We start from the raw sequence: 22100 nt of genomic DNA on the forward strand, positions 1-22100 counted from the left end.
TGGGGAAAATCAAGGCAGGTCCAGTTGACTTCATCTGTGCAATGGAGTAACTCATGTATGCCTGGCACAGGAAGAGCCTTAATATTGTCACCTGGGGTATGGCATGGGCCTTTGGGACTTTGTGATGGAAACACAAACAGAAGAGAGCTCAAGAGGAACTCATAAGCAATTTCTTCTCTCGGCCTTCTTTGATAATGACAGCTGCTAACATCTGCAAATCTAGTCTTTAAGAACAGAAATTTTCATTCAGCTTTGAACCCCATACTTCTAATACAAATCTTGAAATAAGAAAGGCAATTAATGTTGAATGATAAGTAAATTAAATCCTCATCCTGTAATAATGCAACAAAGGGAAAACAGGAACATCAATGGTGACAGAATTTTAAACTGTAAACATTTTGATAACAAAGGCCAAGAGAACAAGCAGATCTGTAGGCACAGTATTCAGGAGGCAAAGTTCCCAGGGAGCACTGATTATGTGGGATAGTGACTGCATCAACTAACATGAACATGAAAACAAGTTGACTATGCCAACTCTAACAGCATCCATTATCTTGGCAATTTCAAAATAATACAATGGGTTGATGAATCAAGGGAAGGAATTCATAAGATTTTGTTATACGTGGAATACTTACATACCGACTAACAGCACTCCCGAAGATGGAGCGAATGTTGTCCACAGTTGTAGCATTGGGTAGTGTTCTGATATCAGCCACTGTCTCACCTTGCTGAAAAACAGACAGCATGATGACTTGACAGCCAATAGCCCTAAGAAGAAGGAATCTTTTCTTAAAAATCTGCTTTTCTTTCCTAATACAAACTGTCTTTCAGAAGTCATAACTTAGGAACTCGAGATAGACCAGCCATCAACAACACTGGCTACTACTTTTGCAGAGGTCCCAAGTTTTTTTTCTAGCATCCATATAGCCCTCACAACCATCCATAGCCCCAGTTCCAGGGAATCTGATGCCCTCTTCTGGCCTCTGTGGGCACCAGGCACGCACAAGGTGCAGAGAAATACATGTAGGCAAAATATTTGTACATATAAAACAAAATGAATATATTTTTTGAAAAAAATGACTTACTTTTTTAACTGAGAAACTAATGCCTGAATTGTGTATTGAATACCTGGAAAAGAAAAGGTAAAAGCTAAGCAGATGGTAGTCAAACGCATAATAAATTCAGAGATCTACTTTTAATTAAATAAACTGGTAGATTCATAAGAAAAAGGTGATTTAAACAAAGATATGTACAATCAAAATACCTTGGTATAACCTATATTGTCCACAAGAAAAAAAAGCAACAGAGGTACATGGAGACACCAATGCCAAATGTGATTAAGTCAAACAAAGCATGGACTGTTACAGGCTACTGACTGGATCTTGGCACAATCTGAACCTGCAGGATTATTTTCATTGCATCACCTGGCCGCCAAGCAGAACATCCTTAACTCTGTATTCATTTTCCCCACTGCTTTTTCCAGGCTGCTGGGTCCTGTTCCAGTCTCTCCATAGCCTTTCTCAAGATGACTTTATCACTTCTCTGTTCACCAACCCCATGAACTGAAGAACTGTTTAGTGAAAAGCATTCATTAAATAACGACTTTCCACCTTACTACACTTAGAACCAAAACAATCACTGAGAATATTTTTGACACTGATTTATATAACTGCACTAGTGGGAATGGGGAGGGTTCCTGGATAAACAAGTAAATTTTAGATATACTGAAAGACAGTTGACACAAACAACTATTAAGATTCAAAGACACAGCGCCAGGCAGTGGTGGCACACACCTTTATTCCCAGAACTTGGGAGGTGGATCTCAGTGTGTTGAGGCTAGCCTGGTCTACAAAGTAAGTTCCAGGACAGCCAGAACTGCAACACAGCGAAACGCTATCTCGGAAAAACAAACAAACAAACAAACAAACAAACAAAACCCTATCTTTAGAGGCTGGAAAGATAGCTCAGAGGTTAAGAGTGCTGGCTGCTCTTCCAGAGGTCCTGAGTTCAATTCCAAACAACCACATGGTGGCTCACAACCATCTATAAAGAGATCTGATCCTCACTTCTGGCATGTAAGCATGGATGTTGGCAGAACACTGTATGCATAATAAATAAATTTTAAAAAAATCCAAAGACACTTGGGTTGAAAGCCCCTACTACAGCCATTTATATCAATATATTACATTTATCAAAATATAATTCTGCTTTTAGCTGCCCCAAGTACCCTTCTCCTGTTAACAGCCTCCAAGTTGCTTTGGGAAACTCCTTTTATCCCACCCCTCTCAAGGAATGCTAAGACTGCAACAAAGAAGTTTCCCCATAGCTGTGGGTACAGAGACATGGATCCCAATAATGCCAATCACAGCACTGTCCAGGGCAGACCTTTAAAGCAGAAGCAGAAAACAACAACAGGAGGCTCTCCAGTCACCCTGTCTCACCTCTTCTTATTCAGTGAGCAACTGTTCAGTGATTTCTTTTTGGCTCAGTTTGCTTCATCTGCCAGCAAAGAACCCCCCACCCAAAGAGAGCAATTGTACCCTGGCAGGATGAGTCAAGACTCGGGACTGCGGAGCAAACTGGGAGCAGAGCAGCACGTGAGTCAGCTTGGCTGTCTGCACCCAGCTCTCAAGCACTCTCAATTCACAAGCACTGGGCAGTCCTTTCATGCAGAGCTCCATGACTCACTCCCAGTGTTTGGACAGTACCTGCCAACAACTTCCAAAATCTTCCCATACTCTTCACTTGGATTTTTCAAAGCTTTCCTCCTTGTCATTATGTTGTAAAAAAGGTCCTCCACCTAAAGAGAGATCCAGTTGTCTTGTAAGTTCATGGATGTACGTGGAAAGCTTTGACTGTCTACCTAAAGCTGGATCTCAAGATAGTGAATCCAGGGACATTAGCCACAGCACTATTATAAGTCCTGACTCGGTGAGGGGAAAGAATAAGAAAGCATCAACAAAGGGATTATAGAGTATTTTTCCTGCATCCCACATTCATTGACTTCTCAGATGGTTCTATGGCACGCTGTTTGTTAAAATATAAAGGGCTAAAAATATTAGGACATTCAAAATTGTCTTGCTCAAGAAAGCAGACAATTTAGTAAGACACAAATGTAACTCTACAATCAATTACTATTTTACATGGCACTCAGAGACATTTTTCAAACTAAAGTCAACCATAAAACTCTGGAGGTCATTTGGAGTTTTCAACAACCACACTGTCTATGTATGCAGTTAAGGCTCCTGCTAGCCAGCATTTTGAAGCACGTATTTGTTCCTGCCTCCTGCCTGTCTATCATGCCCAGGACTTGGGATGAGCTACAGCTGGGGTCAGGAGTAAAAGGATCAGAGATGTGTGACATGACAGTGAGGTACTCTATGGGATCCCAAACTGGAAAGACACTGATGCTATGACAAGGCTGCATGTTGACTAACGACACTCACAAGGCCCTCAGAGGCAGACAAGTGGGAATTCTTTGTTCCACTGGGGACACTGAAAACTGATATTCTGAGATGTTAAATGAATTGCCTATGAATACACAAACACTGAAAGAAGACAGGGACTTCTAGATACCAACTACTTACTCTGCCACTGATTTTTACCATCCCAGCTCCTTACAAAAGACAAGAAGGTAGGCAGGCTGCCATGTCATGAAACCCAGTAATCGTTTTTCTTAGTTAGAAGCTTAGGTATCTTGGGACTTCTATTACAAATCAAAATTTATTTCATTTTTTTACATCAGAAACTCAGAGCCCATTTGGTTTTGTTTGTTTTGTTTTTTACTTCAGCATTCCCTGTTTGTCACCCGTTTTATTCCCATGTTCCATTCTTACCGTAATCTGGGTACCCTGGTTGCCTGCACATGGTTTAGGAGGGGCTTGCAGCTTTCCATCTGAATAACTTGCTCTAGTCAGAAAACATGAAAGATTCTTAGTATCTAACAGGATGGTTATCCAAAATCATAGTATAGGCATAGTGGTGTATATCTATAATCCCAACACTGGAAATGTCTTGCAAGTTCCTGAACTATATAAAACAACAAAAACATTAATACTCCACATTTAAAACGATAAACTTCACTACTAAAAAAAGCTTACAAATAAATAAAACCTCATACACCAAAACTCACCAAGCCCAAAGTCTATCTAACTCAATGAACTTCTATACAGTTATAACATACAGCAAGGGGTGAGCCTGTGGAACTTCACATTAAATTTTACACCTTCAGTACAAATATATTTTACATATTATCCACCACCCAAAACAAAAATCCACAAAAGAACTAGTAAAACAATGTGCTATCTAATCTCTTTCATAATCATGTCTATTACCTGGATTTGATCCATATTACCACACTTTAAAAATGAAAATTATATCAATACATTATAACATAGCCATATATATTGTTAATTGAATTTTAAATCCTTATTATAGCAAATCTTGCCTGAGCTGTCTGAGTTACTAGCCAACAACCTTGCCATTGCTTAAGGTAACGGCAAATGTTGCTGCAATTCTGCAACCATTTGCCTGCTGAGGTCCTGAGTCCTAAAAAAGAACTTAGCCAGCAACAGCAATGTACACCTACAATCCCAGGCACTTGAGAGACAAAAACAGGAGGGTCATTGCAAGTTCCTGGCAGCCAGAGCTACACAGCAAAACTGTCTCAAAAACAAAATACAATATCTCACAAACAAATAGTTCTTGATCTGGCTCAGGGACAGTCATTTTATCCAAGTGTAGATCAATGTGCTAAGTGATTCAGCAAAAAAAAAAAATCCTTCAGTATGGTTTGGGGGGTAGGGGTGGGGTATGATAGCATCAGAGGAAAGAAGGAAATATATCCAGGCTTTGAGGAGGAACAGTTTCAAGAGACCAGAGCAAGAGAAACTGTCTCCTAAGTCCGAGAGCAAGGGATACTGGAAAACCAGTATCTTAATAATAACAACAAAATAACACTTACATTTAGGGAGGGTCACAGTGAGACCAAATACCTCACAAAAGGCATCAGCACATACCTGTATGCACACTTTCCATCAGCTGTTTTGGTTGTAATAGTAACATGAGCCACATGGCTTATACTTGCCAAAGCCTAGGGAGGGAAGGAAAGAAGATGAAAGAAAAACTGTTTATCAAAAGTCTCTTTTGATCTACATCAATGTAGCACCAACGAACAATTTGATGATGTTCTAAGAAATAGATAAAATCTAGTTTACAGGGTAATTACTAAAACAAGGGAAAGCATATATTAAAACTCCAAAAGGAACACACCAACACTTCCTGTGTTAACAGCAACTGTAACTCATGCTGGTACACAGGGATTGTGCTAGACAGTTTCCCATTACTGACAATACACAAGATAACCAACATATAGACAAAAGGTTTCTCTTAGTTCGTGGTTTTAGAGGACTCGATGGTCAGTAGGTCCTGATGCTTTGGTCCTGTGCTGAAGAAATGCATCATGGCATGGAGCTCATGGAGACCAAAGCCACTCACACCTGACATCCACAGAGGCCAAAGAGAAAAGAACCAGGAAGAGTTCACTACCCACTCCCTTCACCCTCAATAATCTCCCAGCAACAACAAACTGGGACCACACTTTCAGTGCACAGGTCTTTAGGAAACACTTCAGTTCCAAATGGTAGCAAACATATTTAATATATTTTCAGTAATGTATCTTCCAAGAAAATAAAATGTGCCTTCAAAGAAAAAAAAAACAAGATTTCTCGAAACTGCTTTATAGAAACTATTACACTTTTTAAAAAGTGAATTTAAAATTGCCACAGTGAGTCTGCAAGATCTACACAGCTGAGGCAGCTTCAGTTATTAAAAGGGACATGGCTCTGCTTGGGCACCTGAGGCAGGAGCTCACCTGAACCCAGGAGTTTGAGATCAGCAGAAGAGCTAGACCCCATGTCAAAAACAAATGAACAAAAAGAGAATAATATGCTTCAGGCAGAGCGATGACTTGGTCATCACCAGATTTCTCTGGCTGTGTAATCTATCCCTTTCTCCCTCGGTGGCTAGGCTGGCCTCAAACTCTCAACTGTGCCATTTAGCTTCCCAAGTACCGGTATTATAAGCATGTACCATTGCACCCAGCTTGGCTTATATAATTTTCAACACTTACAAACTTGAGCTTAGGTGGTAGTACAGTTTGTCATACCAATATTTTTGAGGTAAAGGCAGGAAAATCAGGCACTTAAGACCATCCTCAGGACAAAAGGAGTTCAAGACTAACCAGGGTGACAAAGACCTGGTTCAAAGCTTAAAATATAAACGACTTTGCTGGGCATTGGTGGCGTACACCTTTAATCCCAGCACTCGGGAGGCAGAGGGAGGCAGATCTCATATATATGAGACCTGTGTAAAGTAAGGCCTGCTCATAGCAGACAATCCTCTGCATTTTCAGGAAGAAAGTGGGCCAATATACACAACACAGCAGACAGCCCTACTGATTTAGAAGGAGCCTTTTCTTTCTTTCTTTTTTCTTTTTTTGGTTTTTCGAGACAGGGTTTCTCTGTACTGTTTTGGAGGCTGTCCTGGAACTGGCTCTGTAGACCAGGCTGGCCTCGAACTCACAGAGATCTGCCTGCCTCTGCCTCTGCCTCCCAAGTGCTGGGATTAAAGGTGTGCGCCACCAATGCCAGACGAAGGAACCTTTTCAAGTAGACAGGAACACAGACTCTGGGGTCAGAGTGCCTAGATTCACTCTCCACTTTTTCACTATCTGGAGTGTCCAGACCAGGTGTTTTACATATCCAGTGTCAGTTTCACTGTGTGAATCAGGGAAATGGTCAACCTATGCTGTTGAGCTACTGGAAGAAAGAAGAGCTAATTCACAAAAGGTCCTAAGAACATCCCGAAGGATGTCCCTCAATATATACTATACCTCCTGTCCAATTACAGTAAACAGTAATTCTAAAGATAGACTGAGGATTCAGGAGGCCAGGGGCTTGGAAAATGGCCCATAGAGTTGCAGCTAGGATGAAACTGTCTTCCTACAACGTAACCAGAGACAGCTGCAAAGTAAACCTTTCAGAAACAGTCTACTGGGAACAAATTTTGTGGTCACTGTGAGCAAGAGAGTACTTGAGATTATCCGTGGCTTACCTCACCCCGAAAGCCATAGGTGGAAATCCTGGCTAAATCTTCAAAAGTCTGCAGTTTACTTGTAGTGAACCTCTCACACACAATATCCAGATCTTCCTTCTACAAAATCAATGGGGGGAAGAAGAGGGAGGGCATAAATAATCATGTCTCCCATTTCCTGAATCTTTCTGGATTTTCACTGTATTGCTTTAATCTGAGAAGAAACTCTCAGAAGAGGTTTAAATTAGTACTAACGCCCTTATTTGGCACCCAAATACCACGGGACCTGGATTTTCCACTCCTCTTCTAAGTCACTCTTCTCAGTGCCATGTCCCCACCTCCCAGCACCGGGACTCCATCCTCACACCTCTTCTCTACTTTCGCTCACTAATTTCTGCCCCCCCCCCACAATCCTTTCTGAGACAGGGTCACTCTATACAGCCCAGGATGCTTCAAACTGAATTCTCTAACCTTCACCTCTCGAGTGCTGGAATTGCATGCATACCCAAATCTCATTTTCTTCTTAAATTAAAAACAAAACAAACCTTCTAGTCTACAGGAAACTCTTAAAATTGTAGTAAAAAACAAGGAACAACATTTTCATTTTAGTTGGTGTGGTGGCACACTTGGAATCCTAGCACTTTGGAGACAGACGTAGGAGGGACAAGAATTTAGTCGCCCTTATCTATACAGTGCAATCAAGGTTAGTCTAAGTCACAACAGATCCTGCCTCAAAAGCCATAAACAAGGGCTGGAGAGATGGCTCAGTGTGGTTAGAGCATTTGCTGATCTTTTAAAGGACCTGAGTTCAGATCCGAGCATCCACATCAAGTGGCTCACAGCTACTTCTGACTCCAGCTCCAGGGAATCCAATGCCCTCTTCTGGGCTCTATAGGAATTAGCATTCCAGGAATAAATACTGCCCCCCCACACACACAGGGTGGGGGGCAGAGGCAGAGACAATTTTAAAATTAAAAACAAACAAACAAAACTTTTCATCTTAACCACTTTTAAGTTCAGTACATTGAGCACTCTCTGGTCCTATGTTCCTCCCAGCTTTTACATTCTGTACAGAACTGTATGCCATCTGACACACTGGTCACTATTTACTGACTCCCACTACCAGGACAGAAAACAAAGAATTTTTTCCCATTGTATTTACTGATACATCCCCTGAACAATGTCCAATACACTATAGAAACCTAATACATGATTAATGTTACTGCTCAAGCTTTCAATCAAAAATACCTTTTGCAAAAGACTAAAGTTATGAGGCTGGGGAGATTCTTGCATTTTCCTAGAGGTTTGAGATGAAGCACACAAACCCAGTTCCCCAGGCTTTCCATACCCTGATTCCAGTGCCATTGTCCTGGATCTGAATTAGCTTCAGGCCTCCTTCTTTAACAATCACTTGAATATTTGTAGATTTTGCATCTAAACTGGCAATCAGAGAAAATATTTTGTCAGTGCGACTACTTTGGTACACATAATAGTAAACCCCAAACAGAGTGCTTGATTAACATGTTTTCTCTTTGTCTTACAAGCTCAATATGGATACTATATGAACATACACATTAGTGGTAAGTGCAGCGCCAACATTTCTGCTCCTGTAGGGCTGTCCTTTTAAGCACATTTGTTTCTTATGCTCTTTTCAACTAAATTTACTGTTACAGCCATTTTAATCAGTTTGTTTTCTTTTTTTGGTTTTTCAAGAAAGTTTCTCTGTGTAGTTTTAGAACAAGCTGGCCTTGAACTCACACAGATCCACCTGCGTCTGCCTTCCCCAGTGCTGAGATTAAAGGCCAGGCTTTCCTCTACTCTTATATTTTCAAGAAAACACACTCATGATGAAGCAAAGAAAAACTGCCACGCAGAAACTTAATAGGCTTAAGGGGAGCTGGGCATGGTGGCTCACACCTTTAATCCCAGCAGTCTGGAGGCAGAAGCAGATGAATCTCTGTGAGTTCAAGACCAGCCTGGTCTACAAGGTGAGTTCCAGAATAGCCAGGGGGGCTACACAGAGAAACCCTGTTTCAAAAAACTAAAGCAGAGAGATATCTGGAGAGATAGCTCAGCAGTTAGGAGCACTGGCTGCTCTTCCAGAGGAAAAGAGTTCAGTTCCCAACACCCATATGGTGGTGGCTCACCACCATCTGTAACTCCAGCTGTGGAGGACTTGATGCCCTCTTTAGGCCTGAGGGAAACCCATGCAGATGGTGCACACATATGCCAGCCCAACACCTATACACGTAAACTGAAACTTAAACAAGAGTTTCTTATAGTGCCCATAAAATGTCTGAGGGGGTAAAAGCACCTGCCACTACCCGGATCTCCTGAGTTCAATTCCTGGGGCTCACAACATGGAAGGAAAGGAGAATCAGCTCCTCAGAGTTCTCGTCTGGCCAGCACAAGTGTGTTGTACACACAACCTCCACTACCCTAACAAACCAGCAAACAAAATTAATTACACTAAAAAGGGGAAATAATCTTAAAGGGAAAGAAGTTATTATCTACCACAGAAAACAGATTTGGCCTGGGGCTGCATGAAAAGGGGAAGTTATAAATTTCCTGTCATGAAAAACTCTTTATTGAAAAAATAAACAGTAAGTTATTTAAATAATAAACTTTTCTTGGCAGGTCTGTAGCAAAAACTTTAAATATCTAAAAAGCACTTTAGTTATAATCTATGCAAAAAAAAATCTCTGCTCGAATATAAGCTATGGTATTTTTTTAAGCTTAGCTTCATTCAGGCATAGTACAATAACTGGCCCAAGTTTTCAGTGAACTTCTACAAGACTGTAGAAATCTTTTTTTTTTCTTTTTGTAACAAAGTATGGGCTTCACTAACATCAACTGATATTAACACAAAGGATCTGACATAGTCTTTATGCATACTGTATGGGCGTCCTTTCTGAAATTATTTCGTGGTGTGTCTATTTTGAGGTATACTGTTCACATTTCCTTTTCTGTCCACTTTTGCAAGCTCTACACTAAGACTAAATGGGGTCACTACTTTGACAACAGGAGAGCCATAGAAAAGCCCCCACGTCCTCTGGCCTGCTCTAAAACGCCGGTAATTTTGAAGAAAAACTCAGAAAGAACTGTGCCTTGCATGTGTACGCCTTGAATGAATAACACACTCTGAAGACTTTCTCTTCTCCACCCTAAACATTCACACATCTTCAGTCGCGCATCTCCGGCGCCTGTGATGTGAAGCTAGGCACCGTCCCGCGGGAAGGGACCACTAAATCAACACCAAGCCTGCTTCCTCTACTAGCGACCCAAGTCGGTCTCGAGGAAGCCGTGAGGACCCCCCGCCAGCGGGAAGCCCGGAGGCCGGCCAGGCGCGCAGCGCACGGTGACCGGCTGCAACAGGTGGGTGGCCCGGCCCGGGTCGCCTTCAGGGAACTCGGCTCCGCTGCCTCCGTACCAGTTTTCAATCATCTCTTTGATAGCATTAGCCGGCCGCTGGATAACTTCCCCCGCCGCTATGCGGTTCACTACCGTCTCGTCCAGGCGCCGGATAACTCCCGCTACAAACGCCATACTGGCGCCACAGCTCGCCGTCGGCCAATCACTTCGGCTCTTCACGCCCACGTTCTTCCTTCAGCTTCCGCCGACGCCATCCTGCCCCGCCTTCCCAGTGACAGCGGATGATTGGGCAGCATGAATGCCAGTCAGGTACCTTCACACGTCAGTTCCTGGGTCTCTGTCCCGCCCTAAATAGCGGCCACCCACTGGGCTAGAAGGCAATGCGTTTGCGCGGCAGAGTTCACGGTCGCCTCTTCTTATTGGTTCATTCCCGAGAGCTAAGGGAATACGAAATCTCCAGCCAATAGGAACAGAGGTGCCTGGCGGAGGCTGGCGCGCCCCTGCTCGGGTGATCTGGCGCAGAACCCCGGGGGTGCTTGGCGCACGTCGGGCTCCTCCCCGTTTGCTGCGGCCTCTGAGCTCGCCGTTCTCTTGTGGCCTCCCGCAGAATGTGGATGACGCCCAAGAGGATCAGGATGGAAGTCGATGAGGCTCTAGTGTTCCGACCCGAGTGGACCCAGCGTTACTTGGTGGTGGAGCCTGCGGAGGGCGACGGGGCCCTGTGCTTGGTGTGTCGCCGCCTGGTCGCCTCCACCCGGGAACGCGACGTGAGACGCCACTACGAGGCCGAACACGAATTCTACGAACGGTTTGTAGGGGACGAGGAGCGCGCGGCCCTGGTGGAGCGTCTGCGTCAGGGCGACATGTCCTTAGCCTCCGTGCTCACTCCGGAGGAGAGAGCGACGCGGGCAGGCCTCGGCCTCTGTCGCTTTTTGGCCTTGAAGGGTCGCGGCTGGGGTGAGGGAGACTTCGTGCACCAGTGCATGGAGGTGTTGCTGAGAGAGGTGCTGCCGGATCACGTCGGCGTCCTGGAAGGCATTGATTTATCTCCAGAGATCACACAGCAGAGGATTCTGAGCATTGACAGCAACCTCCGTAGCCAGCTGTTTAACCGAGCCAGGGACTTTAAGGCCTATTCCCTTGCTTTGGATGACCAGGCTTTTGTGGCCTATGAGAACTACCTCCTGGTCTTCATCCGTGGCGTCGGCCGCGACTTGGAGGTGCAGGAAGACCTTCTGACGATTATCAACCTGACTCATCACTTCAGCGTGGGGGCCCTCATGTCGGCAATCCTGGAGGCCCTGCAGACTGCAGGGCTCAGCTTACAGCGAATGGTTGGACTGACCACGACCCACACCTTAAGGATGATTGGTGAGAACTCGGGGCTGGTCTCCTACATGAGAGAAAAGGCCGTGAGCCCCAACTGTTGGAACGTTATCCACTACTCGGGATTTCTGCACCTGGAACTGTTGAGTTCTTATGATGTTGATATTAATCAGATCATAAATACCATATCTGAATGGGTAGTTATGATTAAGACCCGAGGTGTTAGACGACCAGAGTTTCAGCCTTTACTGACTGAGTCGGAATCAGAGCACGGTGAAAGGGTTAATGGACGGTGCCTGAACAACTGGCTGAGGAGAGGCAAGACGTTAAAACTAATATTTTCACTAAGAAAGGAAATAGAAGCCTTCCTGGTTTCAGTGGGGGCAACGACAGTCCACTTCTCCGACAAGCAATGGCTTTGCGATTTTGGCTTCTTGGTAGATATTATGGACTATCTTCGAGAGATCAGTGAAGAACTGCAAATCAGTAAGGTCTTTGCTGCCGCCGCCTTTGAACGAGTCTGTACCTTTGAGGCTAAGCTGAGTTCTCTTCAGACGCATATGGAGGAAGTAAACCTAGCAGACTTTCCTGCCTTCAGCATAATCGTCGATGAGCTTAAACAGCAGTTTAAGGACGATCAAAAAATATTTGACCCTGACAGGTACCAAATGGTGATCTCCCGCCTACTCAAAGATTTCGAGAGACATTTTAAGGACCTGAGGTTCATCAAAAAGGACTTAGAACTTTTTGCAAACCCATTTAGCTTCAAACCTGAGTACGCGCCGATTTCCGTGAGAGTGGAGCTGACGAAGCTTCAGGGCAACACTGACCTGTGGAACGAGTACAGAGTCAAAGACTTGGGACAGTTCTATGCCGGCCTGTCTGGTGAAGCTTACCCAATTATCAAAGGGGTTGCCTACAAGGTGGCATCCTTGTTTGACAGTAACCAGATCTGTGATAAGGCTTTTTCATATTTAACTCGAAACCAGCACACACTGAGCCAGCCGCTGACAGATGAGCATCTCCAAGCACTGTTTCGAGTTGCCACAACTGAAATGGATCCTCGCTGGGATGATCTTGTGAGAGAAAGAAATGACTCGTAAGCCTTTGTCGTACAACAAGAATTCAGTGTGAAAAGGAAAAACTAGTTTGATTTTTTTTTCTTTCACATTTGCTAATTTGGATTGTTGGAAAGCGTTGAGCTTCTTACAAGATGTCCAAATTGATAAACACTGACATCTTTTCTGACATGTTGTCTTTTCCGAATCTCCTTTGGCAACATGGGACTGAAACATAAGAATACCACCTTTTAAAGACTTCGTTTAATGGAAATGTTGTTGCCTCTTACTTTTGTGTTTTAACGGACTTTCAACAAGTTTAGTATTGATATTGTAAGTTGAACTAGAAGTCTGAATTTAAGATGTTCTGGAGATATATGCCAAAAGTTTCAGCTCTTATTTTGACACGGTGTAAAAAGTGTGATACATGGTTTGAAATGACCAACTCCTTAAAATGTATTTGAGTCAGTTTACAGAAACATAGCTTTTAAGTTTCTGAAAAGGAGCGTATAATACACAGTGGAGGTATTTTGTCTAGCTAACAGAATTTAAGATTATTTTTGAAAGCATATTTCTGAGCCTGAAGTAAATACTGGCAGAGTTTTGGCTCCACCCCCACCTACCTAGTTGATGGTGACATTACAGATGGAGGAAATAATCAAAATTTGGTTGGAGCAGCAAGAATTATTTTAAGATTTGATTTAGGAGGCGTCACAGTCAGGAATTAAGGATGAATGCTTATTGGAGGTTTGCTCCTTATTTTCTCACAGCTAGGGGCAGTTTTTTCAGCTATCAAAGGACCATGGTAAGTATGGAACCTTAACCATTGCCAGTCAGTAATTCTCTTTTCTACCTTAGAAAGACCTTTGACCCTATCAAAGGTGGGGGGTGGGAGAGGGTCTTTTACACTTCAGGATCAGGAGTTATGAGAGGTTTTAGCTTATTTGTCTTTTCTGCATGGGTATTAATGTTTTATAAAAGAAACTTATGCTTAAGGGAGACATTTTATTTTGAAATGACAAGTGTCAGATTTTGTTAGCTGCTGAAAGTGGATTTACTCTAGAACTGTCTACAGATTGAGTAAAGACAGTGCACAAGTAATATTTAAATCTCAAGAAGCAGCCTTATCCACAGACTGTAACAATTCCTCCTCCTAGAGACGTTGGTTTTGTGCTCTAACGTTACCAGACATGTTAACTGTGAAAACATCAACCTTACACTAAAGCTCAGCATTGTAAGCCGGACGTAAAAGCAGCACCCGATTTGTAACTCATCCGCAAGTACAGTTTCAAAGCTGTCGTGCTACTTCGTGTCTTAAATATCGCAGCACGTCATCCTGTTGCACATTCAAGGAACCTGATTACAACCAAGAATTTAGAAGGAACCGATGCCTAAGCCACACGAACCTAAGAACCAAAGTCAGATCAGTGGTTCTCAACCAGAGGTAGAACCCTTCCTTCCACAGAGTGCTGGGAAGTGTGTCGGGGCACCTTTGTGGTTATCTTATTTACTGGAGGGGTCTGCTGGCATTTGAGCGTAAAGATTTCTCTCTCCTGCGGCGTTCAGGACAGCCTGATGCCATGAAGAGTCATCACTCCCAAAGTGCCAGCGCCCTTCCCCACCAAGTACATATTATCTTATTTCAAGGGACAGGGAAATCTCCAGTAGAAGCTGATGGCGTACTTGATAGGGAAGCCTAATCCCAGCGGTTCAGAGAAGAAAAGCCAGTATCAGGTTGATATTTTGCTTATCCAGGAATAAGCCTAAGTACCTAAAAAAACAGAAGGACTCTACTGGCAGTTTCCCAGTAGCTTTGTGTATTACCGTTCGCAGCAAATCCTTCAAATACTTTTATTATTTGAGAGAATGATTGGAAGTCCTGAAAGCCGCTTCTACTTTCCATTCCTAGTCCTCTAAATATTATTATCTGTGCATTCTACCAAGTTCTCGTGTTTTGCTTAAGGTGATAATAAAATTAGATTGCATCATGTAGCCACTATGTGAGTATGGGGGAGATAGAAATAAGCTAAGATTTTTTTTTTAATTGACCCTCAGCAATAGAGTTTGCTGTAACTAGTCTTGGGGTTTTTTTCTTTTGTTTGTTTGTTTGTTTAAGACAGTGGTTCTCAACCTTCCTAATGTTGTGACCCTTTAATACAGTTCATGTTGTGGTGACTCCCCACCATAAGATTATTTCATTGCTACTTCATAAGTGTGATTTTGTTACTGTTAAGAATTATGATGTAAATATCTGATACACAACCTGAAGTGGTTGTGACACACAGGTTGAGAACCACTTGTTTAAGGCCTTTTCCGTATTAAGTAACTCTAGCTGCATGGCCGTCTTTTCTTTTTCCTTTACAAATATATAGTTGTTACTGGTCCTGTGGCATCAGTGAATATAGTTAAAATAAGTGCCATTTAAAAAACAAACAACTCTGTGTCCTTAACTGTTCTTCCCTATTTCTCTCATTCCCACTAGTTCAAATGTTTGCTTGCCCAGTCTCCCATGTTGCCAGTCAGATCCCTCAAGTTCAGTATCTGTCAGTATTTCCCCTGGAAATCACCCTAGCATTGCAGACACACCAGCTCCAGGTACGCTCAGTCACTGCGGCCACCTCTTCCTTCAGTATGTCTGATTCTGTCTGCTGGTTGCTTTGGGTTTTGTTTTTTTTCCTTAGGCTGCCTAATCTATGTTGCCTCGCTTCCTTACAGTACCTCCTCAGTTGGTCTCTTTTATGACTTTAGTTGCCCCTTGTATGCAGATATTTCCAAATTCGTATCTCCTGAAGATTTCCCCCTAATCCTAGTTGCTAGTATCACTGACACTGTTCTCTCGCAAGCTTCCCAACACGTCTTAGCTCTTTCTCCCAAACCTGCTCTTGCTCTCATTACCCTATCAGCAGATGGCGTTACAGTGGCCCGTCAGTCACCCTCACCCGATCCCCAAACTGATCATACTGCTCCTTGGCTTCCACCATTGCTGTCAGAATAGATAGGATATAAACGTTCATCTTGCAGATCTTGGTTTATATATCTAAGAAGCTTCAGTGGTGCCCTTTAGCGGGTACCCAACTACACTTGCTAAACACCCTTGTCCTTCCTACTTAGCCTTTCTTACTGCTAGACTGGAGCGGAGAAGTCTAACCCATTGTTTCATCTCTAGTGGATAGTTCAAAGCCTGGCATTTGAATAAATGTTTGGGCAAATAAATACTTGTCTGACTATTATGACCTTTGAAACCTTCACAGTCTTCATTTGATCTTCATAGACATCCTGCCTGTTCACTGAATAGTTCTTAGCCATGGATTGCAAATTAAGAAATGAAACTCACCTTATTTGTGACTAGGGACCTCATTGTTGTGTTTTTTGAATTTAGTGCAGTGCTTAGCATGTGGTTCAAATATTATGTGAATGTTGTTAAGAAAACAGATTGTAATTTACCCTAGTAAATTAGTAGTAATGTCAAGATTCAAACCTAGTTGTACTCACAAGTCTGCTCTGTAGTGTTAAATACATCCATAGTAGTCTTTTTTTTTTTTAATTTCCAAAGGAACCTACATACAGAAGGAAAGGGTTGGATAAGTGCCTAGATTGAACTGAGTTCCGTAATCTAAAAATTACTTTCAGTATTGGAGAAAGACAATGCCACATAAGAGTTAATGTCCATTTTTCCTTTTGTAGGCGTCAACCCTAGGAGAAAATGGCATGCTATTTAGTAGTTACTTTCCTTTACAGATGATTTCTGGCTCTTCTGGAATTTCAAAGTAAGTAAACTTGTTTCTGAGAAGGTTGTCTTAGCCCTTCTGGCTACTAGATCCTCAATTCATTAATGTTCCTACATGTGGAATGCCCACATCATCTCCCCAAGGGGAAAATCCCAGATGAGGCCCAGTTAACACATACTTTTCAATTTGCTGTATTTCTTTGCTTTCTTGTTTCATGCTTTGGTGAACTTCATTTCTGGGTAACTGGGCCTTTTTATTCTTTAGCCTGAAAGCCAGACCCTGAGTTTCTGTCATTAAGCTATTTGCCCAATTTAAGAGATGAACTGTATCATTCTCTTAATTGAACTTATAGTTTTAGGAAGTTACATTAATTAATTAATTAGTTCACTCTGAGGTCTTGGTAGTAAGTATGACAGTTATCCAGAGATTTGATCCTTGTTGCAAAACTAGATTTTCATTAACCTCTGCGTTAAGGTTTCTCATTTTTATCTCGTATTGAAAAATTGCCTCATCCTACACTGTAAGTACTTTATAGTCTTTATTTCTGCCTTGAAACTGACCAAATACTGAGTTCATGTCCTATACATTTTGTCAAATGCAGTCAACAGCCACCGCAAGATAATTCTTTCTTTGATAAAGGGTAGATGTCCCAGTTCATCTCAAGGGGCACTTTTGCCTCTCTATAATATAAATTGCCCCTATGTAATTTTTTTTTCTATCTTCCAGTAGCAATCTTCCTGAATGCCTCTCAACTAATCACTAAGCAACGCGTTTAGTATGTTAGTTCTGCATCAGGATTGGAAAGGTTGCCAGTGAGGTGAATAACTACAAAAGTTGAATGTCTCCACAACTTTCTGTAGCAAGTTGTCTAGGACTTCGTGTAGGCGAGGGGCTGGCAGATACAGCAGGCAGGCCGAGTCTGTCCTCAGAGGAAGTGTGAGAGGTACAGCCGTGAACTGCCATGGGTGCTTCTCCACAGTCACAAGAGTTGAGTAGTTCTGACACAGTGTGTGCAACACACGCTGAAATACGTTCCTCATTAATTCCTGCTTAAAATGCCCCTGTCGCGGGGCTCAGGACAAAGCAGATACTCATTAGGAGCTGGCTGCTCACTTTGGGGAATGAGAAGAGAAAGTTTGGCAGATAGCAGAGGCTGCAAAGGCCCACACCACACCAGAGTTCAAGGAGCAGTTCAATCCCTCCATACGGCTGGGAGGAAAATGAACTATTTGGAAGACGACACTACTAATTATCATGGTTCTTTTCCCCTAGTAACGTCATTTTTAATATGCCTTTGCTTTTTCACTGAGATAAAAGTTTACAAATACTCAGTGTCCACCTCCGTGGATTTTTACATTCACCTGTAAGTCACCAGGTCAAGATAGAAAGTAGTTGTTACTCCAGTAGGTGCCCTTTGCCTTTCACACAGAGAGATAGTTGCTGGTCTGGCCTTTATTGCCTGTCAGTTAGTTTTGCCTGTTTTAAATCTATACCAAGTGTAATTGTAGGCACTCGTGTCTCTTCTGTTCTCTATGTTTGCTGTAGTAACCCATGTTGTGGATTGTAACGGTTCATTTTTCACTTCTGTGTCATAGTCCATTCGTTGTACCAGTTTATCCGTTCAATGTTGACGAATATTTGGACTGTTTCCAGTTTGTGGTCATTACAAATAAAATTGCTATTGAAAGCCTCGTGTCTGTCTGTTAGTGAACACGTCACTCCTTCCTGTTGCATATTCTTGCTTCTGTTATTTACTTGATACAGGTTATTTTCCACAGAGCAGAGTGATCCTTCTTTAGAATCCATCAGACGACGCCATCTTTCTACTCAGAAACCTCTCAGAGTGCGGTATCACAGTAAAAGTGAAGTCTGACGTTCCTGTATGATCTTTATCCACACATAGCTTTTTTTCTTATTCCCCCTCCCTCCCTCCCTCTCTCCCTCCCTCCCTCCCTCCCTCCCTCCCTCCCTCTCTCTCTCTCTCTCTCTCTCTCTCTCTCTCTCTCTCTCTCTCTCTTTCTCTCTCTCTCTCCTGCTCTGTATTGAATGCTGTACTTTTGAGTTGGGGGCGAGGTCAGTGTTTTGTAATTTGAGTAGTTGCTTGGCAACTTTGAGCGTGGTTTTGTTTTCAGGCTGGGGACTGACTCCAGTGCCTTAAGCACGTGAAGCATATGCTCTACCACCGCACACGAGTTCCACTGATTCTGACAGAAGCTCTAACACTGGTTTATGGTGCATTAAGTGTCCCACTGAGCAGTGCTTAACTTTCATAAGGTCTTTAGGTATTAAAACACAAAACCACCTTGATTTCAAAGATGTGTAAGTTCTTGTAGTTCGACAGCTAATGACTAGAGTCTGTCAATGTGCTGATGTTAATCGTTCACATCCCTGGGGGCTGGGTGAGTCCTGGGAGCTAGGGTCCAGGAGTTAGGAAGGCAGTGGGATAGGGAAGTATTTATATTAAGTCTGAATAGCACGGCTGTGAGGGACCTCCGAATGTGCCATTGTGGGTATGTTGCTAGTGGTTATCAAATAAGCGTGTAGATGCTGGATCTCGAGAAGGCCCAGCAGGCAAGAGCTCCTACTGCTCCTACCAACACCATGTCAGGTGGCTCACATTTGCTCCAAGAGATCTGAAAAAGTAAAACATCCTTAAAAGTTTACACTCAGTCAGCTATTAAGGGGAAAATACGGACTTTGTTGAAAGGTAATGTCATAGTTCAGACTTACATTGTACCATTGATGGGGGGCTTAAATAACATTTGTTGTAGCTCTGGAAACTTGGAACTTCAAGTTGTTCCTCAGATCCACTGTCTGACGACAAGCTTCTGCTGGTTTATGGCCTGTCTCGTGTCCTCAGAGTAGAGACTTTTTTTGTCTGTATCAGCCACGTTCTCACAACATAACCTCCAACTCTTGCAATACTGTCACATGGAGGGTTAGCATTTCAGCATAAGAATTTAGTGGGGTGGGAGCTGGTAAAGTGCTTGCCGTGAAAGTGTAGATGCTTACACGCATACACACACACACACACACACACACACACACACTCAAAGCTGGGCACCTTTAATCCCAGCACTCAGGAGGCAGAGGCAGACATATTTTTTGAGGCCAGACTGGTCTTTAGAGTGAGTTCCAAGACAGCCAGAGCAACCCAGAAACTGTCTTGAAAAACCAAAATAATATAGTAATAATAATAAAATAAAAACTACCCTTTGCATGATAAACAATGGGGAGGATTCCTTATGGCCCAAACACTGACCTTTCTCTGCTGCTCCTTTAACATGAGTAGAATGTTGTCCCATTCCTGAACACGGGGTTATCAGTTATCTGACCTTACTCAGCCCACAGAATACTTCCAAAATACCCTTCTTAGCCGCAGTTTACATAGATCCTCATCCCTCTCAGTTACTGTAGAGGAGGCATCCCCTTCCCTGCTCAATAACAAGCGTATTAGTCGTTACAGTTTGAGGGTGAGCACCTGGGGAGTCATCTCTTGGGCACCTTTTGTTTGTTTGTTTTTCATGAATCATGGGACTGGAGGGATGATTTAGGGATTAAGAGGGCTGGAGTTTGGTTCAACACATCCATGTTGGGCCGCTCACAACCTCCTGTAACTACAATTCCTGAGGATCCAGTGTACCTGGCCTCTGAGGGTACACAAATACACATGTGGCAGACACCACACACACACACACACACAGACAAAAACAAAGTCTTAAAAAATGGTTCAAGTGTACCACATAGGATAGATGTCATTTTAAGGTGCCCAGAGTGTGTGAAGTCAGACTTGAAGGGGATGTTATGTATGATATTGTGAACACTGCAGGACAGCATTGACTAAGTGGCTGCTGTTCACTTCTCGAGCATGTCTGTCGCAAACGGAGACAAGCAGAGCACTGCTGACCAGTATGACTTCTCGGCCAGTGTCACGGGGAATGCCGTGAGTTCCCTGCGGCTTGACAGCATCACACAGGAGCGAGGCTAGACTGGAGAGGTTGCCTGGTGAACAGTAGGCCTTGGTGTTACCTTTGGTATCAGATCTGGTTTCCCTGGCAACCGGGGTCCGCTTAATGAATGGCTCCAGGCAGCAGACACGAACTTATCCATAGCAACAGCACATAAGGAAGTCCTCAGCAAACGGTATTTCATTTTGGTCTATGTACACAAGTCTCTGGGTGACCGCCGAGAGAGATAATAAAGGCCTGGATATCCTTAATCCTGCTTCTGTGTGCCCCAATAATAGGCACTCACAACATGTTCTTTCATTAACTCCTTTTTGGCTTCACATGTTTATCTGTATATTGTGAATTACATTTTAAATTAAAAATATGTTTGGTTGTTTGGTGTGTGTGTGTGTGTGTGTGTATTTAACATTTACTAGGGTTATTTACCATGTGTGGATGCACACATATAGGAGTCAGAGGACAACTTGTGGAAGTCATTTTTCTCCTGTCATGTGAGTGCCGGGGATCAAACTCAGGTTGTAAGTTTCTGCAGCAAGCGCCGTTGGCCCCTGAGCTGTCTTGCCAGCATGCTGAGTCTAGTTTATCAGCCCGGTGCCCAGCTGCCTGTTCTGATTGTTAAGTGTCCGTTCCCCCTCCTTCTTACAGACTTCCTAGTTATGTCCTAGTTTTCTTCCTGTTAGTCACGTTTGCAGAGTTAGCTGTTGTTATTCTGAGATGACTTAATTTTCTATTCTGCTCGTGTTCATCAGTGTCTTGGCTTCCTCATGTCTTTGGCCCTCCATCTCTCCTCCCACATCTATCTGCCTTTTAGTTCTGTAAACTCCAATTTAAACTTCGTATTTATTTACTTTTGTGGGTATGCGTATTTTGTCTGTCTGTAAGTCTGGGCACCATGTGTACCTGGTGCTCACAAAGGCCAGAAGAGGGCGTCAGATCCCCTGGAACTGGAGTTACAGATGGAGTTACATCTGGGAATCAAACCTGCTGGGTCCTTTGGAGGAACAGCCAGTGTTTTTAACTCCTGAGCCATCTCTCCAGTTCTTTCTTTTTGTTTTCTAACATTTTTGTTTGTTTGTTTGTTTGTTTGAGACAAGCTCTCACAATGTTACTTTGCCTGGCCTGAAACCTGATATCTAAACCAGGGTAGCCTTGAACTCACAACATTCCACATGCCTCTGCCTCCTGAGGGTTTCGTATTAAAGGTATTCGCCACCACACATACCTGACTCTTCTGTATTTCTAATGTCATGGCTCTGGATTGCTGTGGAACAAGGAAGAAAATTGAAAAACATGACTTGTGAGATGGGTCAAGGCTGAAGGTCTGAGTTCAATCCCTGGGACCCACCCAGTGGAAGAGGATGGACTTGGCCAAATTGTTCTCTGACCTCTCCATGTCACAAACCTGCCCCCTCACACACAAAATAAATGAGTGTAAAAAGTTATCTTAAAAACCCACGACTCCTGGGAAATGGATTCTCTTTCCTCCGGTTACCACCACGACTAGGATTCAACCAAAATACTGCAAGCTGTCATCCTGGTTTCTTTTCCATGAACAG

The 22100-nt window shown here is 43.1% G+C and overlaps 2 protein-coding genes across 2 annotated transcripts in view; one reads left to right on the plus strand and one right to left on the minus strand.

Annotated features, from left to right (window-relative positions):
- Window positions 1-10638, minus strand: part of Mlh1 (mutL homolog 1) — a gene marked incomplete in the record, with an annotated part of 34250 nt that extends 23612 nt beyond the window's left edge. The window contains 8 exon segments of the mRNA NM_001281613.1: window positions 640-728; window positions 1086-1128; window positions 2709-2800; window positions 3837-3909; window positions 5019-5092; window positions 7114-7212; window positions 8441-8531; window positions 10523-10638. Of these exon segments, the coding sequence (NP_001268542.1) occupies window positions 640-728; window positions 1086-1128; window positions 2709-2800; window positions 3837-3909; window positions 5019-5092; window positions 7114-7212; window positions 8441-8531; window positions 10523-10638 (677 nt within the window).
- Window positions 10639-10953: 315 nt separating this feature from the next.
- On the plus strand, window positions 10954-18263 carry Epm2aip1 (EPM2A interacting protein 1). Its single transcript, XM_005074998.4, has one exon. It carries the CDS (start codon window positions 11073-11075, stop codon window positions 12891-12893), a length of 1821 nt encoding a protein of 606 aa, XP_005075055.1. The 5' UTR covers window positions 10954-11072; the 3' UTR covers window positions 12894-18263.
- The last annotated feature ends 3837 nt before the right edge of the window (window positions 18264-22100 follow it).

Source organism: Mesocricetus auratus, unplaced genomic scaffold, assembly GCF_017639785.1.
Source record: "Mesocricetus auratus isolate SY011 unplaced genomic scaffold, BCM_Maur_2.0 Super-Scaffold_100691, whole genome shotgun sequence".
NCBI lineage: Eukaryota > Metazoa > Chordata > Mammalia > Rodentia > Cricetidae > Mesocricetus > Mesocricetus auratus.

Bases quoted from the DNA above. Each gene is read 5' to 3' on its own strand.
- Epm2aip1 (XM_005074998.4), top strand. From the start codon at position 11,073: ATGTGGATGACGCCCAAGAGGATCAGGATGGAAGTCGATGAGGCTCTA.